Here is a 19,921-nt window from a genome sequence, read left to right as displayed (position 1 = left end):
AAAAGTAAAGGACAGGAGAATATAGTAGAATAACAAAAATCATATTATCTGTTTTCCACTCTTTGAAATGATTGATGTCATTAGGCTTGTTGTGGAGCATGGCAAGGCAGGGATGGAGCCTGGCATTCTGCCTCCAATCTCCGCAAAGCTCCAGCTATTCTGCCCGCTCCTGGAGCATTTGTTACCTGCCTTATTTCTTAGGGAACCAGAGATGGCTATTAAGGAAAGATGTAGAGAAGGAAACAGCAGCAATCCTATTGATTGCTTCTGGAAGAGTATTAGGGAGAAAGTGTAAAGGACATTTGTGTAAGACGATGCCAAAGAGCTAAACAAGGCCAGTGTGACTAATGGAGAAAAAGAAGAAGGGGAAAGAGGCTAGCTGAGACACATAGGAAATGGTGGAGAGTTTATCCTTTGAAGTTTTTCCAAAACTGTGCTTTTAAATTCTCCTCCTACTGATGGTGGACTCCCTTAAGGATCCAGTCCATGGTACTGTCAGCATCACTTCACTGTCTCAGTTCCTTTCCTGGATGCTCTTGGGAATCCGTCTGCCTTATCATATCCTCAACCAATGCTCTCAGCAGCTCTACACTACATTTTTGGCAGAACGTTATGCTGTGCTGTGCTATACCGCCTCCTTTGTGCTTGCCCATACTCCCTTAATGGGATTCAGCATCTCCTGCATCCTCCACCCACTCTTCAGCTCAGATATTCCAATGTTGTGTTTGGTACTGTCCATATTAAATCTATAATGTCTAATAATACAAGGAGCTCTGCACTTCTATTGTTTGAACTCTCCATACCCCTCAATTTTGCAGCTTGTTTCTCCTCTGTGTATAGTGACTGTTTTTCTGAGACTGAGCATAGCAGCCCACAAGGCATTAAATATTCTTGAATATACCTTCTACCTTCAGTAGAAGTAACTTCTGCTGGGGGAAAATGAGTTATGAATTGCACTCTTTTCCTGTGCTCCTGCACAGGGCCTGTTGGCTTCCTGCTCTTGTGTTCTTTAACATATACATCCCTGAAATGAGCCAGGCATAAGTTTGTTGGTCCTTCAGGGGGAAAAAGGTGCAGATGAGTACTGCCTACAGCATTACTTGTGGGGGCTGGACTTAAATTTCTAAGTTTGGGGTGAGCACTGCAGGTCTGGCGTGGCAGGGAGGGCTGCTCACACGAGAGAGGCTGAGCATGCTGCTTTGGAGCAGCGTATGTCGGTGTTCACACAGGCTTGGCTGTGGCTGCTGATTTTGGGGTGGCAGGTTTCTCATAAACAGAGCTGGCTGCACATGAGTTAGGGTTTTTCCCCTAGCAAAAAAAACAGCTGTGCAAACATTCTTCTTCGGATCAAAGAAAGCACAGTGCGCATTCACATTAAAAACCAGGATAAAGAGGGAAAAAGAAAGGCAAGTCAAAGATCAGGTTGCTTCTCCTGCAGAGTGGCTGTTGGTTTGCATCCTGTGTCCTGCAGTACTCGGCAATGGCAGCCAGGATGTGGCACTCACCGAAGGTGACAAGAGGCACAGGGAGGCTATTTGCCTTTGGGTGCAAGGGGCCAATTTTGCTGACTGCTGGCAGAGACTTGCATGTCAGTCACTCGTTAGCTGTGTACCACCGGGCAGCAGATAATCTCAAGTGCTGAATGAATGAATCCACTCTGTGTCAGCTCCCATCAGTGTCTCTTGCATGAAACCCTGATGCTTCTTAGAGAAGCATACGCTGCAGATAAGTCTAAGTGCCATATTTACTCGGTCACCTGTGGCAGAGTGCTGAGGAACACTGCAGGTGTTAGCTACTGAGTTAAACCATGAAGTTCCTGGGTAGGATTTTCCATGGTTAGATAACCTGTAGGATCCAAACCCCGTCACTTCAAGACCTTGGAATCAATATGCCAGGCCAGGCCAGGAGTCCTCTCCTGTTGTGGAGGTGCATTGGCACCAGCAGAAAGGATGTCCGAGAAAATTCTCACAGTGTCTGTTCGGCTGATTTCATATCCTCAGACTTTATGCCAAATTTTTAAATTCAGTGGAGCTTTAGAGTTGCAGTTTTGAAGGGACTATGGAAAAATACTTGTTTCAATAAAGACAAGTAGAAACTGACATTCTGTTATAATAGTAGTTTGTGGAAAATACATTTCCCTACTAAAGCTTCATGGTATAGAAGTTTGCACATGCAAATTTTAACATCAAATATGCATCTCGCTTCTCACACACACCTATTTTCATTTTCATTTATGGGGAAATAGCTTTGAGAAGCATGCATGCAAACAAAACTTGTGGTGGAATGAGCCCATAATAGAGCTTTCAATAAAATGAGGAATTGCTCAGCTTTCCAGTAATTTTGTCTGTTTGTTTTAAGTATTTTGTACAGCATTGTCTAGCTGCCTGATTCTGTGGAGATCTAAGTCTAGTTTCCCCCCTCATTTATCCACTTTTTATAGAATCTTCTTGTAATTACTAGTACTTAGCCGAAAACCTGAATTCATGTTAAAGTATTTTATTAGTCAAAATTGTATAATAGAAGATTTCTTCCAGATACCACTTAATGATCATTAGAAGGTCTGATTCAAAGCCCACTTAAGTCAATTGATGCCTTTTGTTGACTTCAATACGTTTTGAATCTCACTCAGTATATTCAGAAATGTGAAGCTAACGGCTACAATAGCAGCAGGAAATACTCAGTAGATGGACAACTTCTGTGGTTCTCTGTTTGCTTCCATAATGGCCTGCTGAAGAAGTTTTGGATAAATGTAATGAAAGGTCACTTTAAGTGAAAAATCAACTAAATTCAGAGCTGCAGAGGAAGGTGTTTTAATGTTTAATCATTTAAAACATGATTTTTTTCCACTTCTACTCTTTTTATGCTGTTGAAATTAAGGATGCGACTGATATAATGTGGTATTGCTTAGATTTGGTAATGGCTTAAGTTTGTTTGGAAGAATGATATCCCCACAGCAGTGACCCTGCAGGACATACTGGGCCTACAGTTACTTGTCATGTAAAGCTATTTCTGCTTTAATGCTGTTCTCTTCCGATTTCAAGAGTAGCTTATTTATTCTGTGATTATGGGAAAGAATGAACAGGTGACCTAGATGGTCTTCACCAAAGCCAGTCATTTTTTACCTTTTTTAACTTTCAGTCCCACATAACATGGAAGCAAAAGTACCAAATTGATAAAATCCCAGGGTCTGTTCCTGGGGTATTTCTGTTACAGCAGGAATGCAGACTTTCCAGAGAACTTGAGATTAGTTTTTTCCTATCCGATACCTTTGTTTTTGCCATTTCAACTCAGTGAAGTATCACAGTGGTTTACTTTCTGCTTTCTGTGCTCTCATCATGGAAATGCAAATTACTGCACGGCAGGCCAGACATTGGAGAAAGTAGGTACTTTGGTACAAGGTTTTCAGCCTGAGTTCTAGCCTGAGGAGTTAGATGAGCATCCAAATCTCTGCATCCTTTGAAGTTCATCCTGAGTCTAAATAATTCTGAACTCGGAGAAGGTTCATGTCCAGGTTGAGTTTCTAGTAACTGAGGGACAGCCATGAGTTCTGAAAAGTATTTCATTAATTACTTCAAAGCAAAGCAGAGTCAACATTAGAGAGCTTGATTTTCACGTGAAAACCTACCACCCGTACTGCCCCTCCACCATTTTGCTCTGAGTAGGAAAAACAGCACAACACATTTGCAGCCTGCAGGGCTTTATTGCCCCTCACCACTTCTGCAGCTCCAGACTTCCTTCTCAGGCAAGCATTTTGAGCAATATGGGAATCACTGATGTCAATGGAGAAAGAGAGAGCTTTGTGGTGTGCTGCTGGTGAACTTGAAAGCATCCGAGGAGAAATGTCATCTGCTGTCCCCCAGCTTTTTGGGCATAGGTGTTCTTTGAGAAACACTGCTATTAATGATCGTTACATAGTGCTTGCACAGATTTGGTAGGTAAAATACAGCCTGGTAATACGAGACAGCTGTCCACTTCATTTTTCAAGTTCTCACAGCACCTCATGGGTGATGGGTGATCCAATTGTTATTGAGCAAATGAATACAAGAGGAGAAGAAACTTTCTTCATCACTGAGACAAACCTTCAGGCTCCCTCAACCTGCCCTCCTTGCCTTCTAGGTGAATTAGCACCCTGTGTGTCTGTGAGTCGGAAAGCAGGAGAACAGAGCACTTGTCACCAGTGAAGACTGCCGACGAGATGGGCTTAAACCAGAGAGATGTGATTTCCTCTTGGGGAGAAGGAGGGTGAAGTAGTGATGGAGGAGAGGGAACCAGAGTTTTGCATTATTCCTCTAAGGGTTGCGTTGCCCCCATGTTGCACTTTGTCATTAGCTGAATCGCTGGAGCATCCTGTCAAATCAGCCTCCTGCATGGATTTTTAAAACCTCTAATTGGCACCTGCAAGGTTACAAGTTAGTGATGTGTGTCCATTTGCCCTGCACAGCCTTTCAGAGCTCTTTTCCCCCAGCTCCAAGGTGCTGGAGTGCTGCACAGTCGGTAACCTACCATGGTGTGAGGCAACCCAGGCTGTAGTTGGGACCCTGTGACGTGACCCGGTGTTTGTGTGACAGAGAAAGCTTCGTTTTGTTCCTTTCTCTTTTAACTATTATGCAAATGTTTCTCCATATTTCCTGTTTATCACAGACTCTGAGCCTCCCTAGACAGGCTGTTCTGAGCTTGGCCTGCTTTCTGATAATTGCATCTGCATTAAAGCAAACACCCCTGCAGGGTTTCTCCATTCCCCTGTCCTTGCCAGCTCTGAGCTGGACAGCACTCTGTGGCTTGCAAACACAGGGATGTGCAAAAAGGCATGCCAAGGGCTGGCAAAGCCCTGAGGAAGAAGGCAAAGCTGCGTGCTATTTCAGGCCTCTTATTTTGCCAATGAGTTCAGTTTCCTCTCCTTTGCTAATGACATGGTGGCTGCTAGGTCCTCCTGAGCCATGCATCAGTAAAGTCACTATTGAGGTCTACAGTCTGTGTCCAACCCGTATCAATTACTGGCTTTTCTGTAGGGATATAAAAAAATGAATAGGATCTGGGGAGTCACCCATTAGTAATGACTGCAGTAGTAATTTTGAGAGGGTGGTCCATTGCACGTTTTTGTGAACTGTTGTTTTTCTTTGGAAGCGAAAAGAGGCAGGACACTGCTGTAAGATTTTTGAGGATGATCTTTATCAGATTGCTGTTTAGGGAGCTGGGAATCTCTAGTTCTTGAAGTAATAACAGCCATTAGTGTCTTGCTCCTCTACACAGGGCCAAGGCCTGGACTATGAGAAATACAGTAATGACACTTTTCCTTCATAAAGCCCCTTTTCACTGAAGGATTATACAAAGTCTTACTGAGATGAGTAGATTAGTTTTGTCCTTGGTTTGCAGCTAGAAGAGGTAGCAGACTGTGGAAAGCTGACTGCTGTCTGTGCTGGAGTGGTGCAACACACCACTGAACTGAATAGATTGTAGTGAAATGCTGCCAGGCAGATCAAGCCGGATGCTTTCTGCATACCTGGGGTTGAAATCAAGACCTCTGAAACTGTATTTCCTCTCAGGATTTAGTTCCCAGGAAGTTAAAAATATGCACAGAACCTTCCACACTCACACACTTAAAAAGATGAAAGTAAAGTAACTCAGATTATATCTTTTTAATTGGTTCCTAGCATAAATCTGTAGGTAGTAAATAGATATTTGCTTTCTGGTCTGATTTTCTCTCATCAAACGTAGGCCATGCAGTGCCGTAACTGAATCCCCTCCTCCAATCACTGCCTCTTCTCATGCTTTAGGACAGTAACCAAGCAGGACCCTGACTGGATGGTACCATCCATCACTCACTTGGTCTGAATGTACATTGCCATCGCACCCACCAAGAGGTTTTTGAGAATTGAATCTCCAATGCAGTTAGACAGCCTATCTTTCACAGACAGGATATCACCCAGGAGGAAGAACGGGGTTGGATGATCCCTGCCATAGCTAATGCAATGGTCACATTCCCCATGTAATACCTGGTCTCCCCCATCCAAAGGGAACTTTGTTGGAGTTCCAGCTTCTGAGCAGCTGTGGTATATGGTGTTGATGGTGAACCTCAGTACTACTGGAAGAGTGTTACGGGCGTGGGTGCTTCTTCTGTTTTGTTTTTTACTCATTCTTGAAGCAAATCCAACTGTATCGATTATAGGGCTAAACAAGCCCTCTGCAAGTATCAGTGCATACCTTGTAAGAGAAAAGAGTAACAGGTCTTTTTGAAGAGGAGACAAAAATGGAATAAACTAGCTCTTCCCCTGTTTTTTTTGGTGGAATAGCTGTACAGTTGAAATCTACCCAACTTTCATTTCCTATTTGTACAAGCAGCTTTCATCTAAGTGCTGGTCATGAGTAAGTTATGCCTGCAGAGCTGTCACCATCAAGTACTGTGTGTCACTGAATTCATAACATTTCTGGCAGTGGTGAACTGCATACATACATGTTTACATGCATGTGCACCTACACACTTAATTCCATTAGAGCTTCCTGATACACTTTTGTCTTCCTCCCTTCTCTGAAGGAGCTATTTCCAGAGATCCCAAGTGTGGAAGTGCATCCCTCAGATGACTTTTGGCTCTGCAGAGAGGAATAAGTGTCTTTGAAAGACTGACGCATGTACAAACACCCTTTCCTCCATCCTGATATGTGAGGAAGGCCAAGGGTGATGTGGTGCAAGAGTTGCTTTTGCTGTTTTTGTGTGGTGATGTAGAGGAAGAGAGATCTGGGGTGATAACCAACATGCTGGGAAATCCTCCTCCTCTGCACAGTGCTGGCAAACTACCACTTTCTGATTTCCTGCTGAGTATCTTACTGGCATTCAGGGGAAGTTGTCTGTGTTCAGGCTTAGCAGAGGATGATATCTCAGGAAATTAAAGGACATCAAGAACTAAAGGTATACTGGGGCAAGTTCCTAATTACTCGTCTGATCCCTGCAGGGGAGATGTTCAGGGATGGTTTTGTGGTTTGTTCATGTTTTGTTTGTTAGCATAGCAGCTCCAGGACAATCAGTTATTTGAAGGAATGGAAAAAAACCTACCTAGTTGTCCTTGTTTGCTTCTTTAGGTCTTTTTCCTGCCTTTGTGGACTCCTGGAAATTTGTCATGCCCGACTGTGCAATGCTTAGACTGCGTCTTGTTGCAGAGTTTATTTCAGCAATCTACAGTCTCCACAGTGCTACATTAATTCCCTTCGAGTTAGCCTAGGTCAAATCAGAGCAGTTACAGTGTAGTTTTGAGCAACACAGAGCAATTTTGCTAGCAGCTGAGGAATTGCATTGACTCCATCTCAAATGAATACCCTTAGTAAATTCAAGTTAAAAGCACCACGGCAGTCATGATAGTAATTTTGGGTGAGAACAGGGCTTGCGCTAATTACAGGGACTTAGTCACAACTTGTTAACTCCGTGTTGAAGACACACTCTTAGAAGTAGCCATGCTCGGACAGATTGGGAATTGAGAGAAGGCACAGTCTTACGCTTAAGGCTCTGAACACTGCATCTCCAGTAATCGGGTTTAATTTCTTGTTGTGCCTTGTACTTCTTATGTCACTTCTTATATTTCTTTTCCTTTCTGTGCCTCAGTTCTGCAGCTATAAAATCACATTTCTGTCTGTCTTCCGCTCTTTGTCTCCCCTGCATACATTGCAAGTTCTTCAGGATGGGGATTTTCTAATATTAATTGAGTATACAATACATAATGCAGCATGGCCACACCTGTGCCTGTGGGAGGTCAGGAGAGCCCTAAGTGACATCTTAGAGTTTCTGTACTTTGAGAATATGTCATTGGCTTTGGATTGTGAGGCAGGAACAGCCTTGAATGCTCATATAACTCCTACAGCTAATTCCCTTTGGTAGATTTGGGACTTTTCTTTCAACCTTGAAATGTTGCTCGTTTTCTTTTCTGCAGGGCAGGGAGTGCTGAGGCTGAATAAATTGAATTTTTCTTAAATTATATGAGTGCTAAATATGATACATTGTTATAAGTTGCCATATCCTCTGCATATAAAGAGGAGTGGAAAATGGATAAATGGGAAAAAAATGTGTGACGATACCTAATGTATTCTAAGACCAAGCTTCTAATCTTCTCTATTTCTTTTTGTTTCTTTCAGGTGGAGCGGGAAATAGCCATCCTGAAGTTGATAGAACATCCTCACGTTTTAAAGCTGCATGATGTTTACGAAAATAAAAAATATTTGTAGGTATTACTGGCTTTTGCCAGAGAAAGGGGAAGGGAAGGAGGAAAGAAGGGAGGGAGATGAGGGTTTTGGAACATGGTAACATTTCTGAAAGAATGGAGCAGGGTGTGTTCACCCTCAGCTGGTGTTCGTGTGATATCTGGTACTTGGATGAGGAAGGAACACTCCTTATTTACTTGGCTTTTCTCACTTTCTTCTCTGTACTTTACTTATATGCTGCTTCTTTTCCTACTTAAAATGGAGGAGAGAGGACAAACCAACATTTTCTATCAAACAGCAAGAGGGGAGGAAGGTTTGTACCTGTAAGATCTGGAACCATTTTGAAGCAAAACTGTTACAGTGGATAATTTGCATAACCTCCCTTGCCTAATAGTTTTCATTGAAACCCTCAGCTCTCACTAACAATATTTTAAATTTGCCCCATCAATAATAATTTTTGGTTTTAAGGGCTGTTGAAATCTCCTGGTGGTTCTGCAGTAACAGTTAAGTAGCAAAGCCTTTTTTTTTTTTTTTTCAGATCTTTGCCAGTGCCAGACAGGGATGTTGTCCACAGACAGAGTCATTTTAGCTTGACAGGGCACTAGATATGTTGAATCTGTTGTCAAACAAACAGGCCACATTAATCTTGGCACAACAGGAAAAAAAAATCAATGTTCTCCAAATGGAAAAGGGCAACCCAGTAGGGAACTCAGTGTTATTTTCAGCTTTTTAACAGGTTATTGCAAGTAGAAGAGAGTGGTTAAAAAAAAAAATTATTTTTAAAAACCACCATCCATTGATGACCTCTCCTTAATGTCACAACACAAGAAAGGAATGACTGTTTACTCAAAGAAAGTGTGTTGAATGGAGGTAACAATCCCTCATGGACTATTCAGCTAGTCTTGTTACTGGAGCAACGAATTCCTATTCCAAGAAGTGAGGCCTCTGTGCCTAAGGGTTAGCTTAGTAGAGCAGGCAATAATTTCTTTTGGATTCCCCATCATCCTTTGCAGCAGAGCCTGCCATCTGCGGTGAAATGCAGTTGCTAGAGTGAGCTCTGGGTGGAGGCACCGTGTGGAGGCTGGTTCAGATGTTCTCTGAGCTGCATTCCGAGTGCTCTGTCCTCAGTGGCATAAATGGTCACAGTTCCATTAAGCCCAGTTTGTCCCAGCTGAGGACAGAGGCCCAGATCTAATGCAGCCTGCTCTGCGTGCAGGAGAAAGGTAGCAAAGGGAAGTGAGGCTTTACAACCAATAAGTTCTTTTAATCCTGAAAAGAGAGACACCATTTGTAAGAGTACATTCCTCTGTATTCTGGTGTAAAGGGGAGTAGGATGAGGCCCCAGGCTTTCTTTTGGTTAAGACAGAGGGGATATTCTTCTTTGTGATCCTTGTTTATTTGTATGTTGTGTAATCTTACATATACACACACATAAACACATGCACACTTGCATAAACGCAGCAAACAGCTGATGTATTCCAGGTAGGTGTAGTATACTTGAGCGGTGGAGACAATGTATGAATACATGAAGAAGAAAGGCCATGATCATCACTTGGAGTGAGGGGATGGGTTATAGAGGTGCTGAAGCTTTCTTCTTGCTCTGAATGCCTGTGAAGCCAGCAGCTGAGCTGAGCTCTCCTTCTTTACCCCGAAAGACTCGGGGGCTATTTTGCTCCATGTGAAAAATATCTAGTGCTCAGAGCAGTGGGGATGGTCATACACCAAGATTTCCAAAAAATGACTGCGTTCCTTGGCAGGAAAATATCTTCCTGCTGAAAATCACCTTGAAAAGGGAAGCATCCCATATCTTTAAGCTATATCTGGATATCCTGGCTTCTAAAAAATATTGGGCTCCAAAGCGTCCTTTGCCAGTGACCGTTCAGCCTTTAACAATCACTAAGTCTTCTTTGTGCTGTAGCTCCTCTGCCTGTAAGATTGAGCTGTTCGCATCTCCCCGCAAAGGCACTGAATCCCTCTGCTGAAAGACACTGACTCTGTGAAAAAGCCAATGACTGTTAATTACGTTTCATTTTTTATTAGTCACTATTTTAAAGAAAGGGCACAATGCAGAGCTTCTGCCAAACCTCCGTGGTCAAAATTAGAAACAGCCGTGGCCTTGGATAGATCTAAGAGGTGGAAAAGAGTGCCTGTGGAGGGGCAAAGTGTTTCAAGTGTGTGGGGGCTGAGAAGTGTGTATGCATGTACTTTCCCAAATAATAAGACACAGTGACCTCTAGTTCTCACCAGCATCAAAAAAGGGATTGCTCTCTGGTTGTGGCAGCACCTTTCCATCATGCATGCCATCTCAGCAGTAACAGTAGTGGCATAGTTTCAGAGGAGCTTGTGAATTATGGGTGATATTTCAGATGCCAGAGACTAATCATGATGCAGCACTGGGGAGTATTTCCTCAATAAATGTTAATTTCACAAATCATGTTTGACTTTTGGTTTATGATTTCATTTGTGACAAGGGGCTTGGGTTGAGTAGATTCCTAATGTGACCATGAATCAAATCCTTTTTCCAGTTTGTTTAACACTGAAAATGAGTTTTAAAAAATAGTAATAAAAATCTGTTAGCATATGTGTGTTAGCCTAACAGTCATTTTCTGTTTGTTTTGGTTTTTTTTTTACCAAGATGGTTGGAGAGATGGAGATGGCTATGAGCTGTAAGATTTCCAGCTCCTTATCCAGCATTTTGAGTTGTCTTATTTAGTAAGACTGTGGACTACAGTTCTAGGTGCATAGGGGAAAACACAGCTGCACTGTGGCTCTCTGTATGTGTGCTGATATACCACCTCAGATATACATTATGTTGGCTAAACTAGCAATATTACTGACAGTTGAATTATTTCGTATTTGTTGTATGATCACACTGACGGCCTTCAAGCAAGATTGGGAGTCCACAGTAATAGGTAATTTAGAAATAGCTATAGACAAGCTATGCCTCCCTCTTTGCCATCATATGATGTTAATAGACAAAACAGCCAGGAAGGGGGGATCATCCTCCCATCTTAAAGATCAAAAATGAGTTAAAGTAGCCTGGTATGGGGTAAGCCCAGAGTTGTTTAAGAACTTCTATTGCTCGTTCATAATGGGGAATGATCAATGAGCTACGAAAATTTGTGTGTGCACCAGTCATTTTGACTAACCAAGTTCAGTCAGTCAGGAATTTTAGGGAAATGCAAATAAACTAAGGGAATGAGCAAGGCAATAACAAAGCTGATAACAAAGTTTTGGTGTGTTCTGTAATGCATATCGGAGGGGAAACACTCCTTTGGTCATATGGTTTCTGCATTGCAAATGAACTGTGTGAACCTGGGTGATGGTCGTCTTTTCTCTGTGCTATGTATAGAAAAGGTCTTTCCTGAATTGACCCTAGATAGAGTTTGTGTAGCAACCAGAGAGGAAGATGGAGTTCATACACTGTTAGCAGCACTACCACTGTGAATGAGCAGGAGGTTCTCATTAGCAGACTTTTTGAGGATTAAATAAGAGGAAACATGCAAAGTCCAGTCCTTCATGAGTGAAGTGGTTGGCTCAGATTTTTTCTAGGAAGTAATCTTATGCTTTATTCTTAAATCTCTGATACGTACATTTACTGCATTTTATGCAGTAAATTCAGCTTTCCTTTTGATATTAGAAAAGCGATTGTCCCACTGTTGGAGGAGCTGTTAGCATGGCAACCTAAGTGCCATCATATAGTCCACAGGAGATGGAACTAACCTTTCCAAAGGGGATAAAGCTGACTGATACAGTTTTGCTGCAGAATTCCCACAAGGGGTGGCATTATCCATTTGATCTCATTTGATTAGCTATTTAGTTTAAATTATTGCGGGGTTGGCAGGGAGTGGAAATGATGTAGAATAAAGACATCCTAGGACCACACCATGCCCTTTACTTTTAGATGTTTATACTAGTATTTCTCGATTCCCTTTCCATCAATGTCTGTGTGTACATATATCTCTCTCTGTAAATTTCTATTTATAGGTGCATACAGATATTTGTGTATATATGTATAGATTTATATAGGTTAATTTTCAAATCTTCGCACTTAAGATTTCAATTTTTCAAATTTTGTGGGAGCATTTATTTTGAATCGCTATATTGTCCAACTTGATCAGCATTTTAAAGAAGAATCTGTTTTGAGAGAAGGAGTGGACATCAGAATATTGTTCTCTGAAATGCGCCATGCATTCATCAGCTCTTTTTCCAAGCACAAGTCCCTTTCTCATCATTCAGCACTACAGTGCTATCACTGGGCAACTGCCCAAGCCTCATTGCAATGTACCCAACACACCACCTCCTGATTTCAGAGGTGAAGGTGCTTCCCCATGAGCCAGATAACAAAATTAAAATGTCCTCCTACCAGTGCACAACTCACGTTTCTGGCTTATACAAGATCAGCTGACAGTAGAAGTCAAAGACTTACAACTCTGGTGGTGTCTGCAGAGGCATTCATGCTGCCTCTCCTGCAGGGTTTTCCTGTAATTCTGTTTATTTTTGTTGAAAACTAATTGTGAGTTGCCAGAGGATGCAAGAAAGAGAAAAAAAGTGTTCTGCGTGTTCTTCTGTTATTGGTAGCCCAGGACTTTGACATTCGATCCATCTGCGGGGAAACGTTTCTAAAGGCAGAACGAGGGTTCAGAAAGTTGGAGCGGCTCCAAGGGCTTAGTGCTGAAAATTCATTTTGTGGTAGGTATGCTTCTTGGTAGTCTGGTTGTGGGGTGTCAGATGCTGTGGATACAGGAAAAGAAAATGGAACAGGATTGGAAGACAAAATGATGTTCCACCTGAGCCTTGATTAGAATTAAGAGAAATATTCATAACCAGCTACTTTGACCCCTTTTCTTCTGCTGTTGACTTGTTTTAGTACTGTCATGAATTACAAGCGTGTGTAGCCAAAGGAAAGCCAGTCAGCTGTAGGAGTGGAGCCAGCACACGTGAGGTTTTGAGTCAAGGGAGGGCCTGGAGACAAGGAGCTGGTTAGAAGCCAGGGGAAGGGGAGGGGGTGCTGCACCAAGGACAGGTGTCACTGCTTGCAGGAAGGATGCCAGCCTGGCACAAAGCAGGGCTTGCACAGAGGTGGTGGTGATGATTAATACTACACCCTGTGCAACACGGTCTTAATAAGCTCTACCCAAAAGCCTGACTATCTTCTGCTCACTGCCTCACGTGTGCTGGCATACCATCCAGGCCATGATACTGGGCTTGGGAGAAAACAGGCCCATAGTGGAGCAATTCTGTGATGTGAGCAAAGATCAAGGGGAGATGTAGCTCCAGAGCCACAGTATATTTACGTGCCTAATTTCTCTTTCAGGCTTTGGTAGGTAACATTGTGTGTGTCTGGGCCCTAGTTGTTAAAGGAAAGGCCACTCAGCTCTGAAGAATAAAACCCAGAAGTATATGGTCACTAGCAGAATTGCAGCAGTGAGCTGATGGGTGTTGTCCCATCTCTGCCCCTCCTGTGCTGAGGATCCCTCTGGCTGGACCCATTCCATATTGTGTGCCCAAGTAGGATGGCTGCTGCAGTGCCTTGGCATGCATGACTACACACCATGAAGGCACTGCTCAAAACACCTTTCATCCCCAATAAATCAAAGGTACAGAGCGCAACAGCATAATCTCCTACTACCTCTCTTTTCCCCAAAAGCCCCAACCTGTTCATGTCCAAGTGTAATGAGCAATCAAATACAATCTCCATTCAAACAAGCAGACTAGAGTTAGAATTGTCTTTTGGAAAAAAAAAATCTAACACATGCACATTTTCTTGCAGGCAAGGAAAAAAAAAAGAGTTCCTGGCATGCTGCCAAATTAGGGTTTAAAAATTCATGCCCACCATAAGAATTTATATAACTTCTGAATAATTTATAGGCTGCGCCAATAACAAGGGGTTTAATATCTGATAGAGATTATTTAATCAATAGAAAACAGTGCAGTGAAAAGGCCGTCAAAGAACTACAACATGTCAATCTGGGCTAGGAAGCTTTTAACCTCTTCCCTGCTACACATATGTCCGTTCATATATATGTATGGAAGGACATCTTGCAAGTAGGGTGGTAGCATGGAAGAGGAATCGCCAGGACTTTTTTCTTCTAGAGGCTTTTCTTCAGCAGTCTGCCTTTCCAAACAGATCCCTTTCTGATTCACCAAAGCTTTGAAATGTAATGAGTTTTCTAGCTCTTAGCTGACTTGGTCAAAAGGAGTAGTTAGTTTCTTGTGAATAATCTGCCGGGGATTGTGGGTTACTGTGAGATGGCTCAGAGTTCATCAAGATTGGTGGCAGTGCCTAGCACATGCCATTTGTGGTGCAGCCATTTCCATTGGTGTTTGATTCTGTGGCCAAACTTCAAGAGGTTTTTACAGATGTGGGCACTAGATAAACATAAGGACAGAAAAGAACTAAAGACATATCTGTCTTTATAAAGGAGATTCCTACCTGACTTGTGTCCCTGGCCTCGGTAATTGCTTAGACATCTGCATCAGCTCCGAAGTGTCTTGATCCATGTCATGTTCCCCAGTTTCAGGATTATGCTCATGATTTTCATATAATAATCAACTACTAAGTGATAAAACAGAGTAGTTGAGCTTCTCAGCAGGTGTGGTCATTTCATGAAATGTCTTACCCGTGGACATCACAAAACAGTGAACTCTTGAGCATAGAGGAAGCAAGCAGGAGCTCTCCTGATTTTTCTTGTCTTTGTGTGTATCTCCTTCTATATAACTGCATCTGGGTTTTGCATCTTGCTGGAGTGCACGCCTGAAGTTGTGCATCTTAAAAGCTATCCAGTGCCACATGAATATCCAGTCTAACTTCTGGCATAGTAAAAGTCCTAGAACATCACCCAGTCGCGTGTGATGGCATCCAGTGGTACATTCAGGCTTATGTAGAAGACCAGCCTACTTGTTTAGGTTTAAGCAAGGTTGTGCATCATATGTGTAAATATCGTACCATTTAATAAAAAACGAATTATTAACTGGGTCCCTAACAGACAGCTAATCGCATGCCCTGATGAACAAATCTTCTATTGCCTGACCAAAACAAGAAGCTGTGTGAATTGACTACCATTCCAAGAGCACCAGAGAGTTATTTCTTGTTACTCTTTTTTTTTTCATTTATAATACTTACCTGAAATACTTTGTGTTTCAGTATGAGCTTTCATCTAAAGATCTCTATCCATTTAACGCTTTTATAATAATAAATGCATTTGTATTGCCCCAGAGGACCTAATTTGTGTAGCTGTGAATGTGTCGTACATTGTCTTCATCTATAAGGCTGAGAAAACAGGAGCTGCATACCCGCACTGGGATGTATAGTGATGGGCCGCTGCGGGCAATTCCATCTGGTAAGAATTTTAGTATTTCACACCATTCTTGCTAATGGCTTAAAGACAGCTTTTCATTCTTTACAGATGATAACTGCTGTGTTTGTTTGGGTTTTTTTTATTATTTTGCCATAAATATCTGGTAATGCATGGTCCTGGTGTTCTCTGTGCCAGTTAGTCTTTCTTTAACAGCATTTTTCCAGGCATTGCTCAGAGCCAGCCTATTTCTTTTGTTACAGTCCTGCTTTGGAGGTAGCATGTAGCTGCCTTTCCTCAGTGTGAGCTCTGTGAGTTATTCCTCAAAGCTCCCTAGGGCTTGGGCAAAGGCACCCTTTAATAAGTTGTAGCATAGTCCACCAGATGGGAAGGAGAAATGATCACCAAAAGCATCTTTGTTGCTGTTTCAAGTGATGTCTTCATAGTATTGTACCTCAAAGGCAATCTGGTCATGGAGAAGACCTTGCTGTGCTGGCACTGGACAAGAATGGGACAAAACTAGAGCCTATGCCCTAGTCAGCTTACAATCCAAAACACAAAGCAACTATTGGAAACCCTGTGATGGGGAAGTCCAAGCTGTTGTCAAACATCACAGCAAAGAACAGTCTTCAGGAAGGACCTGAAGAAAAATGATGATGGAGCTCTGTCATTAACAATGATGCTCTTCCAAGTGTAGGGAGGGTGTTGTGAGAGCACAGAATCGTTTGCCTGGATATTTAACAAGTGGATGGTGGAACCTGGCTTTGGAGGCTAGTCAGAGACAGAAGTCAACCTCAAACGCCAAGAGATCCTAGATTGGTTACAGAAAGGGCTACAAGGTATCTAGAAGTGAAGGCAGCTAGTTCATGTTAGATATAGTATCAAAAAAGGAGACAATGGAGGCATGGAAGGAGTGGTCAAAGTGGAAAGCTAAGAAAATTACATTGCAGTGATGATCCGATACCTATTTTGAATTGCCAGCAGCGGGGCAAGAATGTATTCATCAAAGTGAAAGAGATGCTGATGAATTAATTTAGATACAAGGTATCTAGCTAAAATTAGACACGAAATTTTAGCCGTGTGGGTGGATAGGAAAACCATTATCTTAGAGGTATAATAAAGAAAACATCTAAAACATACCAGTACAACTAAGTTGTAGGGACTTGAGGAAAGCCTGAGTCAAAGGTAACACCCACACTACAAACCTGAATCGTAATCAAACAAGCAGTGTTGTCTCTAGGGGTAGAGAAAGGAAGAAGTGGAATGGAGTGGTGAGGCTAAGAGTTCTGTTTTAGCCTTGTTGTGTTTGAGCTGATGATAGGACAACCAAAGACTTTAGAGATGAAAACCAACATCTTAGTTTATTCAGAAGAAAAGGAAGAAAACTGTACTGATTTTTTATCTGAATATCTAAATTTTGCAAAGTTTTTTTGTGTTTTTTGAGGCAAAAGTCACAGCTTTTTTTTTTTAACTTCTAGTAGTGGCATCATAAATCCTCATAGCCCTGTCAGGTAGTTAGCAAAGTTGGATACAACCAAAAAATATGGTGGTTATAGACAAAATTATTGTTGATCATCGGGTATTTATTGATCGTTCCCAGGGGAAAATGGACCATCCTCTGTGTTTATAGGAGTCCTACTGACATGCAGGATTTGGAAAAGACTAAAATGACTTGAAGGATGCAGGAATGATGTGAAACTGGTGGGCTGTCACATCTTGTGATCCCTAGAATACAGGCAAGTTGGGGTAACGAGGAGGAGAGGCACAGTGCTTTTTTGTTAAATTTCCAGTCTTAAGCTACAGAACAAGCCACAGTCAATCATGGGGAGGCTACTGTGAAGTAGAGAGCTCTGGAGTCTGTGCTGGTTCCTGGTACAGCCAGAATCTGAGGGGCACAAAGGTAGTTTAAGACCACATTTCTCCACATTCATCTTGGCTACTCTATCTCTTTCACATGCAGAAATCATCCCTCCTTTGCTATATTGTTTAGTTTTCGTTATTACTTCTTTACTGTTTTGGTTCCTGAAAGAGTAAATAAAATGAACCAAAAAGAAAGAAAGAAAAGAGCCTAGGATTATTCTAAGCTTGCTTTTATAAGCTACATGCACGTCTCTGATACGATATATAGTGGATCATTTGAGATTAGGAACTTAGAGCTTTTATTGGGGAGATGGTAATGATGGGATGCAGATAGAAAAATAGCAAAGCGAATAGATAGAATGCTGCTGCACGCAATCTCTCTGCCTCTCCCCAGTAGACAAAATTATTCTTGTATTAAGCATTCGGCTTCTTTGTCTTTAAAGACCAAAGCTCCTTCAAGCTCTGAAACTTAACCAGAGATTTTATGTTTCGTATCTTGGCTTGTAGCAGGGACATAAGATATCATGCAAGACATGGACCTTGGTGTCTTTATGAAAGCAAGCTGTGGCCTATGAAAATTTTTGCAACCTCTTAAGAATATATCTAGTGAGGAAAACAAGTAATCGAGAATTTATTTTTAACACCACATGCACTTGGCTTCATACTGAATTGCAGAAGCCTGATGTTTTCTTGCTTTTCCAGTGTCCTAGCAAGCAGAGAGGAAATTGGTGGTGGGGACAGCATGGAGTAGAAGGCACAAGGGACCACAGGTGCTAATCCCAGCTCTGATACTGGGTGACTGTAAGCCTGGGCAAGTCACTTTGCTTCACAGTTCCCTATCAGTAAAGAACAGGAGGTTAATACTTGTAATGCTTCTCTCATGTGAAATGCAAGGATTAGAAGAGCTGGTGTGTGTCCAGAGCATCCAAGATGTGAGAGCTAAGTGCTCTTACAGAGTCCTTTGTCCTAATATACCTCCTCTCTGTATTATCACAGCAGATAGTGTGCATGCTGCCAGCCAGAGGCTGGGTCTTTACTTTCCTTGAACCTCCTTGCAATGGCTATTACAGAGCAGGGTTTCCTATGTTTTTACAGTGGGAATACTGATGCTGTCAATCTTACATAGACAGGATTTAAAAAAAAAAAGCTTCATTCACCAGTAAGTTACTTTTCATCTCCAAATGTAATAGGAGACTAGTTCTGGTTAATGTTCTGGGATTTTTAGAATTTGCTTGCTTGCTTAGAATAAATGGGAAAAGTAGTTCTACAGTGAGATGACAACCTGTCACATCTGAGAAAGATAAAAGGGAAGGGGAAACTCGGGAAAATACTTCTTAGTGTTTTTCTCCCCTACAGGCTATGTGTTATTTACCTTCTCCTAGATCCCCCAAGAGTTGGCATTGGCATACTTCCAATCCTATAGCACTTTGCTAAAGTAAAGTGATGTGGACTCAGGAGATCTGGATTCCTTTCTGTGCCACGGATTCATGAAAGATGTAGTGTCTGTATGCCTTATTTTCCAGCCTTTGGAATAATGTTCTTTCCTACCTTTGCTTTTTCTGTTTGGCTTTTCAGAGTGTGTATTCTCTTCTTTTATGGAGTCACTCAGACACACTCACACATACACAGATGGATGGATAGATACAGATATACAGCATTTAGTGAGGATTGTGTAAGCCGTACAGTGATAGTTAGAACCAGTGCAACACTTGGAAATGTTTAAACCCCTTTTGTTGGCCTGTTTGGAAATAACATGTGTACTACTACTGTGCCATGTAATGCGCCAGCAAAACATTGGCTTGCACAGAGATGGAGGCAGGTGCTGAATTATGCCCTTGTTTAATCGAAAATCTCCTAGTTGGGGGCTGTCCTAAAAAAAAATGCATTGTACTGGAGGGAATAGTGTTGGCGGGTAACCAGCTGCAAATATGAACTCAGAAATCCTAGCTGCAACATAACGATGTAGTACTTGTGGAATGATCCCTGCAGCATTTATTTCTTGGACTTGACCACTGGGGGATGTGTTTGTTGTCCTTCTCACTCCTGTCACGTTGGGGGCTTTGTCAGATCAGAATACATCATCGCTGTGCTTCTCTGTGTCCCTTGAGTTGTCATAGGCACAAATATTTTTCAAATGTTCTCCCCTGTTCATTTCCATTATTATATCTGGTGCTTCTAGGTGGCAAGCAAAAATGAATAACCTTATAAATGCTCCCTGTCTTTCAATTTGTTTTATTTTTCATACAACGTGTCAGTGCATTTTTGTTGAGTGTTTTTAATAAGACGAAGTTGATGAAAATAAATTGCTTTGCAGTTCCTGCTGTGGGTGACAGGAATGCCTGGGTCTGTAATTTTCCAAAACTGTGCATTTGAAAGCAGTGTGGAGGGTGTTCTGTATGCCTGTAATTGCAATCATCTTCGTAAAATACCTCCCAGGAAAAGAAAGCAGCTAGCAATTTAAATTTTGGGGGCAAAATGCACTGCTGTATCCACCTTCTGCTGGGCACAGTGAGAGAGGGAGCTGTCAAGGAGAACTTTAGGATTGATTCTGTGCCAGGCTTGGGTCTGCCAGATGGGAT

The 19,921-nt window shown here is 42.0% G+C and overlaps 1 protein-coding gene across 1 annotated transcript in view; it reads left to right on the top strand.

Moving 5' to 3' along the window:
- BRSK2 (BR serine/threonine kinase 2) overlaps nucleotides 1-19,921 on the top strand; it is a 330,005-nt gene that overhangs the window by 211,578 nt on the left and 98,506 nt on the right. Inside the window, 1 exon segment of the mRNA XM_076344223.1 lies at nucleotides 8,119-8,204. Within this exon segment, the coding sequence (XP_076200338.1) occupies nucleotides 8,119-8,204 (86 nt within the window).

Source organism: Aptenodytes patagonicus, chromosome 7, assembly GCF_965638725.1.
Source record: "Aptenodytes patagonicus chromosome 7, bAptPat1.pri.cur, whole genome shotgun sequence".
NCBI lineage: Eukaryota > Metazoa > Chordata > Aves > Sphenisciformes > Spheniscidae > Aptenodytes > Aptenodytes patagonicus.
This window is presented reverse-complemented; position numbering and strand designations above follow the sequence as displayed.